General features: G+C 47.2%; 1 protein-coding gene across 1 annotated transcript; it reads left to right on the top strand.

The window, feature by feature from the left end:
* The first annotated feature begins 5,927 nt into the window (after positions 1–5,927).
* LOC149428808 (PHD finger protein 13-like) lies at positions 5,928–11,209 on the top strand. Its single transcript, XM_089666976.1, has 2 exons — positions 5,928–6,011; positions 10,472–11,209. Exons 1-2 carry the CDS (start codon positions 5,928–5,930, stop codon positions 11,207–11,209), a joined length of 822 nt encoding a protein of 273 aa, XP_089523102.1.
* The last annotated feature ends 952 nt before the right edge of the window (positions 11,210–12,161 follow it).

Below are 12,161 nucleotides of genomic sequence, written 5' to 3' on the forward strand. Positions count from 1 at the left end.
GGTGTGTCTAATTGCTGTCTGTGCTGGCCCAGCTCCTTTACCCCTCACCTTCTTACATTTACCTTTTATGTATGAGGAGTTCCCACCATCCCTGTGCTGATTTTCGGGGTCTGTATGCCCGCTGTGCTCATGAGGGGTTCCCACCATCCATGTGCTGAGTTTCCTGGGTCTGTACACCCTCTGTGCCCATTATGAGGGTTCCCACCATCCCTGTGCTGAGTCCCCGGGTCTGTACACCCGCTGTGGACATAATGAGGGGTTCCCACCATCCCTGTGCCGAGTTCCCGGGTCTGTGCCTGTGTTTGGGTCACTGTAATTGCCATGTGTGTCTTGCAGTTCTTCCTCTATACGGGGTGGGGGAGGGGAGATCAGTGGGGTGGGGGAGGGGAGATCAGTGATGGAATAAATCGTTGAGCTGATGGCACTGAAATGGTAAACGTTTGAACACGCTCTATTCCCGAACAGTGCTCAGTGGCTCCCCTGTGTGGCGGGTCCCCTGCACTGCGTACAGCACAAGGCATCCAGTGTGCATTCCCCGGCTACTCCTGAACTCCAGGAACAAATCACACTCTATCCATCCTAATCAGGGGCGGGACTGACCATTTGGAAACTGGGGCACTGCCCGGGGACCTGGGGTCAGTAGGGGGCCCCATGGGATGCCCCTGGTACCTTTTTCATAGGCTTTTTTGAGTTTGGGCAAGGACACAGGGGCCCCATGATCCCCTATTGCCCGGGGGCCCCCATGAGTTCAGTCCACCCTGATCCTAATATCTCATTATTCTCCAGAGCAAGGGTGTCACTCCATTTCATCACGGGCCGTATCAGCCTTATAGTAGCCGGTAGTATCTGGAAGACTAGAGCACCCCACCCCCTATACATCAGATGTCAAGGATCCCCACCCTCCCTAACAGCATGCCCCCCCTCCCTTTTGGGGGCAGAGCTGGGAAGCAGAAGTGCGCGGTCCGGAGGAGGAGTGGAGTCACTTACCAGAGTCTTCATTCAAAAGTACCACTTACAATAATAGTGATTATTAGCGGCACATTAAATGTCTGGAATACATGAAATCCTATTGACAATCTCTGTGTGATTCATTGTCTCCATTCCCACAATGTAAATCTATATATATATATGTGTGTGTGTGTGTCTGTGTGTGTGTGTGTGTGTATATATATGTATGTATGTATGTATGTATGTGTGTATATATTATATATATATATATATATATATATATATATACACATACATATACATACATACACACACACATACATACACGCACACATCATATATATATATATATATAAAACTTACTACATAAATTATATGAGACATAAAATAATCGTGTCCAAATAAATCATAAGTCCCGTGAAAACAATGAAATTAATAACAAATTCAAAAAAATCCTAGACTTTCCTAGGACTTTTACAAGAAAAAAAAAGTGGAAGATTTTTTGGACTTTTTTGAATTTATTAATTTCATTGTTTTCACGGGACTTATGATTTATTTGGACACGATTATTTTATGTCTCATATAATTTATGTAGTAAGTTTTTATATATATATATAATATATATATATATATATATATATATATATATGTGTGTGCGTGTATGTATGTGTGTGTGTATGTATGTATATGTATGTATGTGTGTGTTATATATATATATATATATATATATATATGTATGTATGTGTGTGTATATATATATATATGTATGTATGTGTGTGTATATATATATAAATATATATATATATGTGTGTATGTGTGTGTGTATATATATATATATATATATGTTTATATTGTGGGAATGGCAATGGAGACAATGAATCACACAGAGACTGTCAATAGAATTTCATGTATTCCAGACATTTAATGCGCTGCTAATAATCACTATTATTGTAAGTTATATTTTTTCAATCCGTTTTGACATAACATTTAAAGTGGCAGCTAACTGGATATAATAATATTTGAAAGTATCGTTTGGCTGGATTTAGTGTTTAGTACATTTCTTGAATCACTCCATAAAATAAGTTCGCAGAGTCTGCTGAATGCTGAGACCGGGGGAGGCGGAGATGAGGGGGTGCTGCAGTGCGAGGTGCAGGATCTGGCAGAGGAGTTTCTGTTCTCCTCTCTGCTGCCGACTGCTGAGACAAGGTGTAGGCAGACATGGCCTGGGGGGGGGGGGGGGGGGGCCTTGTGTTTCTGTGCTCTACGGCTTCTGCAATAAATAAATAGTAACAAAAAAATTAAATTAAATTTATTTTTTTTTTATAAATCTTTATACATAATTTGGGTTTCTAAGTACTTTGCCTGCCCCCAGTAAATACAGATTTTTTTTTACACGTAGCAGAGAAATATCAGAAATGGCCCAGTAGGGAAATGGTTAAACTTTAGCCTTCAGTTGGTAAGGGCTCCTCCCCTCAGAGTAACTCCCATGGTCATGTGATCCTCCTGCCCACTGGTGACCAATCTGCCGAAGCTGCTCTTCCTGGTCTCCACTTGGTCTTGTCCCCGCCTCTCTGTGATGTCATTCTTGTCCAATAATCCGGAGCAGCCCTGCCGCTTCCTGCATGTTGGAGTGTCCAGTATAATGGGGGGTTATATATTTGTTGCTGGGGGGGGGGGGGGTGTTTATTATTTTACCGCAGGCTGGAAATTTATAGCAGATTGTGTCTTTTTACTTTCATTTCCTGTTCATGATTATTGTCTAAGAACAGATTTCTGGGGGGTGCAAAATCTGGTGCAGCCAATCAGCTTCTAACTTCAGTTTGTTCAATGAAGCTTTGACAATAAAACCTGGAAGCTGATTGATTTCTATGCAGAGCTGCACCAGATTTTGCACCCTCCAGTTTTAGTAACCCCCCCCCCCCCCACCACTACCTCTGTGTGTTTTTGTCAGCAGTTTTTGGTTTTGTCCAGAACATGAATTTGTTATAAGTCGGGTCAGAGATCATCGCCCATAAACCTGGGACTCACCGTGCGACTTTTGTTTCCTCTTAGGATGGAACGCCGAACTACCAGCGGAGGAGGACCGTGGAGGACTTCAACAAGTTCTGTACATTTGTGTTGGCCTATGCCGGCTACATACCGTACCCCGAGGAGGGTGAGTTACCATGTGAGTATAGGTCAGGTCCTTCCCAAAGATGGCCGCTCAGGGATAGGCTCATCCAGGTTTATTGCTGATAGTGATGCACCGATATGTTGGCTGCCAGAAATTATCGGCCGAAAATACAGTTATCGGCGTTTTGCCAATGCCCCATTGTAAGTCTATGGATGACTTGCACCTTTGACAAATAGAAAATATGTTCATACCTTTTCAGTGTCCCGCTGTCACCCCCCCCCAGTCCAAGTTGACGGTTTCAGTAGGACAGGTTCACTTAAACCCACCTGTCTTGGTATAACAGGAAGCTGAGTCGTCTCCTATTCGCCTTGCAGAAGGAGTTGTAATAAAGTCGTCATTGGCATTCCTGTGCGGTGACATGGCTGTGTAAAATCGATGACGTCACCGCGCTGCTGATCTGATTATCTACGGCTCTTCACATATCAGGGATGGGGGATGGGTGCTCAGGCAGCAGTATATGACACAATGCTGTATACGGCTATGTATAGCCCCCAGAGGAGAGAGATATAGATATATATAGATATATATAGATATATATAGATATCTCACACACGCCACTTTATTCAGTATACCTTGCTACCTGGAGTCTTCTGCTGCTGTAGCCCATCTGTTTCAAGGTTGGACGTGTTATTCATTCAGAGGTGGTATTCTGCATAGCTTGGGTGTAACGAGGGGTTATTGGAGTTACTGTCGCCTTTTGATCCCCTGGAACCAGTCTGCCATTCTCCTCTGACATCCACAAGGCAGTTTTCCTCCACACAACTGCCGCTCACTGGAGATTTTCTCTTTTTCGGACCGTTCTCTGTAAACCCTACAGATGGCTGTGTGTGAAAATCCCAGTAGATCAGCAGTTTTTGAAAATACTCAGACCAGCCCGTCTGGCACCAACAGCCATGACACGTTCAGTCACTTAAATCCCCTTTCTTCCCCTTTCTGATGCTCGGTTTGAACTTCAGCAAGTTGTCTTTACCACGTCTAGATGCCGAAAAGCATTGAGTTGCTGCCGTGTGATTGGCTGATTAGCAGTTTGTGTTACCAAGCAATTGAAAAGGTGGACCTGTACATATAGCCAGTGAAGTGACTGGCCTCGGGTGATACACAGAGGCTTTTGGTCCTGATAAAAGTGTGTATATTATTATTATTATTATACAGTAATTTTAAAGTGCCAATAGTTCGCTCAGCGCTGTACATTACAAAGGGGGACAGAACATGTGACAGAACAATACCATACAATGCAAAACATGAGGGGATTGAGGGCCCTGATCCTTGGAGCTTACAATCTAGGAGGGAGGGGATGGTGGCACAGGAGGAGATAGCTGTGGGGGATGGGGTGGTAGGAAGAGTGGAGGAGGTCGGCAAGTTAGCAGGGGGTGGGGTAGGCTTCCCTGAAGAGATGGGTTTTCAGGGTGCGCCTAAAGGAGAGGAGAGTAGGTGATAATCTGATGGGTTGGGGCAGGGAGTTCCAGAGGATGGGTGACACCCTGGAGAAGTCCTGGAGGCGGGGCATGGGAGGAGGAGACCAGGGAACTAGAGAGAAGGAGGTCTTGTGAGGAGCGGAGTGTGCGTGTTGGGTGGTACTTGGATATTAGGTCAGTGATGTAGTTCGGGGCAGTATGGTGGACAGCTTTGTACGTCAATGTTAGGATTTTGAATTTGATCCGTTGTGCAATCGGAAGCCAGTGGAGGGATTGGCAGAGGGGGGTGGAGGACACGGAGTCTAGGCCAGTGAGGGATTGGCAGATTGGTATATATATATATATTATCCAGTGCCAGAGACTGTAGACCTACAACAGGATTTAGTCAACGAGTAATGGCGTGACACAAGAGATGGTCAGAGACTGCGGACATGATATAGGAGGTGGTCTGAGAATGCAGACGCAAAGCAAGAGATGGTCGGGGACCACGACGCGGTACAAGAGATGGTCAGGGACCGCAGACACGGCGCAGGAGATGGCCGAGGACCGCGGATGCGGCACAGGAGATGGCCGGGGACCGCGGAATGCGGCACAGGAGATGGCTGACCACCGCGGACGCGGCGCAGGAGATGGCCGGGGACCGCGGACGCGGCGCAGGAGGTGGTCGGAGACCGCGGACGCGGCGCAGGAGGTGGTCGGAGACCGCGGACGCGGCGCAGGAGGTGGTCGGAGACCGCGGACGCGGCGCAGGAGGTGGTCGGAGACCGCGGACGCGGCGCAGGAGGGTGGTCGGAGACCGCGGACGCGGCGCAGGAGGTGGTCGGAGACCGCGGACGCGGCGCAGGAGGTGGTCGGAGACCGCGGACGCGGCGCAGGAGGTGGTCGGAGACCGCGAGACTGTTGAAAATCTCTGTTATAGCAAGGCAGTAGGGAAACACACATTAATGGCTGTAAGGGTGACCATGGATATCGGGGCAAATACAGATTTTGAAAAGACAACAATAAAATGCTGACAGAAGGTTTGATCCTTTTTTGATGTAAATGAGACAAGACAGTTTGGGGGTTGATTACTAAAACTGAAGAGTGCAGAATCTGGTGCAGCTGTGCATGGTAGCCAATGGGCTTCTAACTTCAGCTTCTTCTAAGAATCTTTGACAATAAACCTGGAAGCTGATTGGTTTCTGTGCAGAGCTGCACCAGATTTTTGCACCGTCCAGTCTTGGTAAATTCCCGCTATTGTGACATGCATGGGCATCCTAAGACATTGTGTGACGGGTAATTTGTTTATCAATCCTTGCATAGAATTGTGGAGTTTTTTTTGTTTGTTTTTTTTGGTCTAGCAGTCTTTTTATATGATTGTTAATCCATTTTAAGATCCCCAATCCTAGACAATGCATGCACCCTATGACCGTCATCAGATGGCTCACCATTCTCACGGCTTGCATTGCTTCTCATCGGAGGACTGTGAAACCTCTGTGAGGTGTGAAGGAGGCGAAGAACGGGGCCCCTCGTGTTTCTACATAAATTAACAACCACACAGCTTGTGAAGGGGAGAGAAAAAAAAAAAAAACCCCAAAGAATTGTGCGGTTGAACCTTCTCTTCTGGCAGACGGTGGAGTTGAATGCAATCATTCAACACGGGGAATGATCCCACCAGGGAAATCTGCCTATATTAGCAGCCTGAGACCGGGGAATGTGTTTGTTTTTGGGAAAGGAGACTTTTCGGTTTCATTATCCAGAAGGAGAAATTTAGAGAAAAAAGCTCTAAATATTTCTGGACGAAGCGTCTTAGAACTCAAAGCGCCTAATATTTGGTGTTTTGATTGTGACAGATTGTGGTTTAAAGGGAATTTTATTATTTGAAGACTTTTTACATTAACCATACATATACGAGTTTGCTGGACATCCCATTACAAAACCACAGCAGCCGTTCGTATGAAGTCCCCACTCCTTTATCCTTCCTTTTGCATCTAGAACATCCTCCACCCTACTGGGAAGACTTTGGGAGGGTCTGTGGCGTTTTTGTGACCATTTGTGAGGTCAGGTGCTGATGTTGGATGAGAAGTCCTGGCTCCTTAATGGGTGTTCCAATTCATCCCATTGGTTTAAGGTCAGGGCTCTGTGCAGGTGATCCAAGATCCTCCACACCAAAGGCTCTCCAACAAAAATTTGAAGAGTGTCTGTGGGAATTTGTGATCATGCAACCAAAAGAAAATTTTTCGAGGTCAGGTGGTGATGTTGAATGAGAACACTTGGCTCCTTAATGGTGTTCCAATTCATCCCAAAGGTGTTCAGTAGAGTTGAGGTCAGAGCTCTGTGCAGGTGATCTAAGATCCTCCACACCCAGGGGCGGACTGACCATTTGGAAACTCAGGCACTGCCCGGGGTCAGTAGGGGGCCTCATGAGATGCCCCTGGTACCTTTTTCATAGGCTTTTTTGAGTTTGGGCAAGGACACAGGGGCCCCATGATCCCCTATTACCCGGGGGCCCCATGAGTTGTCAGTCCACCCCTGATAGTACCCTATCATTGGTGTCAGTGGGAGGAATAGTGCCCCATCATTGGTATCAGTGGGAGGAATGGTGCCCCATCATTGGTGTCAGTGGGAGGAATGGTGCCCCATCATTGGTGTCAGTGGGAGGAATGGTGCCCCATCATTGGTGTCAGTGGGAGGAATGGTGCCCCATCATTGGTGTCAGTGGGAGGAATGGTGCCCCATCATTGGTGTCAGTGGGAGGAATAGTGCCCCATCATTGGTGTCAGTGGGAGGAATGGTGCCCCATCATTGGTGTCAGTGGGAGGAATAGTGCCCCATCATTGGTGTCAGTGGGAGGAATGGTGCCCCATCATTGGTGTCAGTGGGAGGAATGGTGCCCCATCATTGGTGTCAGTGGGAGGAATGGTGCCCCATCATTGGTGTCAGTGGGAGGAATGGTGCCCCATCATTGGTGTCAGTGGGAGGAATGGTGTCCCATCATTGGTGTCAGTAGGAGGAATGGTGTCCCATCATTGGTATCAGTGGGAGGAATGGTGTCCCATCATTGGTATCAGTGGGAGGAATAGTGCCCCATCATTGGTGTCAGTGGGAGGAATAGTGCCCCATCATTGGTGTCAGTGGGAGGAATAGTGCCCCATCATTGGTATCTGTGCCTGTCAGTGCCGCCCCTGTCCACACCACAAGATTTTGGAGAGTGTCTGTGGGAATTTGTGCCCATTCAGACAAAAGACAATTTTTTGTGGTCAGGTGCTGATGTTCAATGAGGAGACTTGGCTCCCAAATGTGGGTGTTCCAATTCATTCCAAGGGTGTTCAGTAGGGTTGAACCGGAGCTGCACACCACTTTTGAGGGTAAAACCAACCTTATTGATCCTCCCTCTGATATGTTTCATCTACAGCTAGCAGATGGGTTGAGGTCAGGGTTTCTCCACCCCAAACTGGTCAAACCATGTCTTTATGGAGCTGGTTTTGTACACAGGGGCACAGTCATGGTGGAACAGAAAAGGTTCTTCACCAAAATGTTACCACAAGGTTGGAAGAGCTCCATTGCCAAAAACTCTGCAGCCTGAGATGCGTAGGCGATCCTCTAGTACTTGTGTGACCCTCAGACTCCAGCAGTCTATAATGGGAATGAGAGTGTTGATCTATAAAGCGGTGATCTCTAGTATAGCATACCGATAGCGACACACACTGTTCAACTCCACTGTAAAGTGAATAAAAAACAGTCTTCAGCTTAGATCCCAGCCCATTAGTGATGCCCCTCTGACATGTTTCACCCACATTGGGCTAAAATCTCTCCTTGTCTTCTGTTTCTAGCCCCCCAACCAAACCTATAGCATAGTATGCACCGTTACTGGCACATTATGAAAGACTTGCCTGAAAATGAAGCCCTCCAGCAGAGCGCTGTGTTGGCTCCCCAGAGCTTCCATCTTCACCCGGTAATTCTTCCAGGTTCACGAGCTGCAGGCCTTTGACTGGCCGAGCTGCGATGGCGTCACTCCCCATGCATGTGGGAGCCTTGGCTATGGCAATGCTCTCTCAATGGACGACACACCTTCTATTGAGAGCACAGTGCACATGCACCGGTAACATCACCGGCGCTGCTGATGTTAATGTCTCCTAAACCGTATCTTGGTTCCACCTCCCAGTACCACCCCTTTAAGAGTATACAGATCCAAGTATTTTGTGGTGCTATGTAATTTGTATGAGATTTGTTCATGATAACAAGAAAAGCAATAAAATGGATAGCCAGCAGAAGTAGACCCCCCCAGTAACAATAGATCCTATCATCAACAGTAGAGCCTCAGCAACGATAGATCCATCTCAACAACAATGGCTCCCCCCCAACAGCAATGGCTTCCCCCCCCCCCCAACAACAATGGCTCTCACTCCAACAACAATGGCCTCCCCAACAACAATAGATCCTCCTAGAAACAAAATACCCCCAGTAGTAATAGCTCCACCCCAGAAACAATATATCTTGCAGCAGCCAGCAACAATAGACCCTTCCCTCAACAGTAGAATTATCTGAACAACTCCCCAGCGACAATAGATCCCCCCCATTACAATAGATCCTCCAGCAGCCAGCATCATTAGACTCTCCAGCACACTCCATCACGATTTCACATAATTTACCATGCATTCCGCGCTGGAGGTTCCGAAATTTGTCATCCATTCCCGCGTTCCCTCTGAGCAAAAAAGCCTGGTGACCCTTAAATATCCAATATCAATTTTTTATGCCTAAACCACATGGAAAGGAAAAAAATCCTCTCTTGTGGTGGGGCTTCCCCTGCACTTTAAGGGTTAAATACTCATTTAGATCTAGGGGCTGCTTCCGCTGGCTCCTTCCAGGCTATAAGAACGGTCCCAGCAGCCTCTTCTCTCTGCTATGCTCCATCGGTTGCAGGTCCTCCAATGTCAAGTCCAGTGCAGATCCCATAGCATTGGAGTTGAAGACATCGGAATAGTCCACCCCTGGAGCTTAGGGGAGGCAAGCAGAGGATCGGGTAATTAAAACTGCTATTTGCACCCTCTAGAACAGGGGTGGGCAAACTTTTTGACTTGAGGGCCGCAATGGGTTCATATATTGGACCCGGGGGCCGGACCAAGAGTAGATGAATGATGTGTATGTGTCATCCATAGTAAGTATAGTCCCCCATAGTAAGCATAGTAATTCATCCCCCATATAGTAATTCATCCCCCATATAGTAATTCATCCCCCATATAGTAATTCATCCCCCATATAGTAATTCATCCCCCATATAGTAATTCATCCCCCCTATAGTAATTCATCCCCCCTATAGTAATTCATCCCCCCTATAGTAATTCATCCCCCCTATAGTAATTCATCCCCCCTATAGTAATTCATCCCCCATTGTGTAATTCATCCCCCCCTATAGTAATTCATTCCCCATATTAAGTCCCCAAGTCCCCCCTGTGTCAATTCACTTACCTTTGCTCCTGTCGCCGTGTTCCCGCGCCGTTCCGGTGTAGCATGAATATCTGTCTCCTATGAGGATCTGTCCCCCTCGACGTATCTGCGCATGTGCCAGTTTCAGGCATTAGCAGCCGATCGGCGATCTCTGGCACATGCGCAGATACGTCGAGGGGGACAGATCCTCATAGGAGACAGATTTTCATGCTACACGGCGGACTGTGAGAGGAGCCTAGCGGGAGCCTAGCTCCGCGGGCTGGATTAAAAAGTCCGCCGGGCCGTATACGGCCCGCGGGCCGTAGTTTGCCCATTGCTGCTCTAGAACTAAAAGAACATTTAACCCTTGCAGTGGTCACCAGTGGGGATATAGACTGTAACAGAAACTTGACACCGCTTCTAATCCTCCACCCCAGCTAACAAACAAGTTTTGCCTAGAGATAGACTTAGAAAAACTAGATTTTACCCTTTTGAGATGGTTGATTATCTTTTATGTTGGCTTCTCTAGGAGACTCCACTCCGAGCCGGGTCCAGCCCTCCAAACAGCACAGGAAGTACTGTGGACAGCGACAGTTGGGACTCCAGGTTCCAAGATATCCCAAGCACAGGGGTTCTCCCAATCAAAAAGCGAAGAAGTTTTGGAGAGATTAAACATGAACGCTCCTATCCTTCCATGCTGAAACGCTCCAAGCTCAGCACTTTCCTCCTGGAGAGGAAAAAACTCGACAAAATCAAGAAAAAGAAGAAGCTGAAGAAGAGAGAGCAGCAACCGGTGGAGGAGGCGGAATACCTCAAAACCGTCATAAAACTGGAGCCAGAGAACCCCTATCCAGGAGAGATCATGCCACCTCCAATCCTGGACCACGCACTGAACCTGAAGATGTCCCCGCCACACGAGACAGAGGAGCATATGCTGGAGAGCTGTAATAACAGCATGGACAGTGCATCCATGACCATGGTCTCTGATGACACGGAGGAGAGGATAAAGACTGAGTACACAGAGGTGAACCTGGGGAAACGAACGGTCATACGACAGGGAAAGCAGGTGGTGTTCCGGGATGAAGACAGCACAGGCAATGATGAGGACATCATGGTGGATTCAGGTAAATGTTTCTTTCAAACTAGGCAGCCTGTGGTTGAGTTTTCTAGCAGGCCAACTTGGCTGATATGTCTCATTTTGTGGGGTTTCTGCTTGGACAAATCTCACAATTGGCTTCTTGAGGCTCTTGGGGATCCGGTTGGATAGATCTTTTCCACCACAGCTCTGAGTTCCCCAACTTCTGCAGCTAGCACAAAGCCAGGTGATGGAGTCATGCATAGTAACATACACTCTTCAGGAGGCCATCTCCCAAAATGTGACAACCTCATGGGCTTGTGGAAGAGGATGGCCACCAATCAATATTTTGAAGCCTCCTTTGAACCTAACTGGAAGGGAAAATGGAACAAACCAAAAAAGAAACTGGCTGCTTTCCATGACACCAGCCTTCACCAAACTTTATTATTCCAGGACAAGATGACAGGAAATAATCCTAGGCCAAGGCTTACTGCGTCACCTAGGAAGGGCTTAATCTTTGATTGGGCTGTTTTTTTGGGTGAACCATGTTGGATTGAGGCTTGGAAGATTTCCTGTGATCTTGTCTTGGAGTAATAAAGTTTTTGGTAAAAGCTGATATCATTGGACAGCAATCCGTTTCTGTTAATTGTGGGGAGCATTGATGAGCTCCATTGGTTGGCATCTAGAGCCACGGAGGTGGACAAACTGTGAGAGGTGGCGCCCTTTGCTATTGTGTAGAATTGAATATTGTCAGCGGCCTAGTTGGTTGTACATAGTATATCCATAGCCTGGCTTAGACAAAGCCTTACACAGATCACATTTGTCAGGCAGGTGCAGTTATAGGAATGGAGAAGGCTGTAGGTGGCCATTTTCAGAAGCATTGTCAGGTAACCGATGAGCAGCAGCCACCTCCCCAGGGTCGGCTCTTCTTGATGGACGGTGTTTTGTCTCATAACAAATATTTCTTCTGCTCGGCTTGGCCTCAGCAGTGTCTTTTGGTTCTTTGCGTTCTGCAGCGTTCCCTAAAGTAGTAATTAAGTAAACAAAATGGCCGCCGTGTTTCTGACTTACATCTTGTTCCCGTCTTGGGCACCCAGTGGCTCCCTAGGTCAGAAACCGATGAAAGGTGTGCTGAGTGTTGTAG

Source organism: Staurois parvus, unplaced genomic scaffold, assembly GCF_062004578.1.
Source record: "Staurois parvus isolate SC_StPar_1 unplaced genomic scaffold, SC_StPar_1.0 ptg002947l, whole genome shotgun sequence".
Lineage (NCBI taxonomy): Eukaryota > Metazoa > Chordata > Amphibia > Anura > Ranidae > Staurois > Staurois parvus.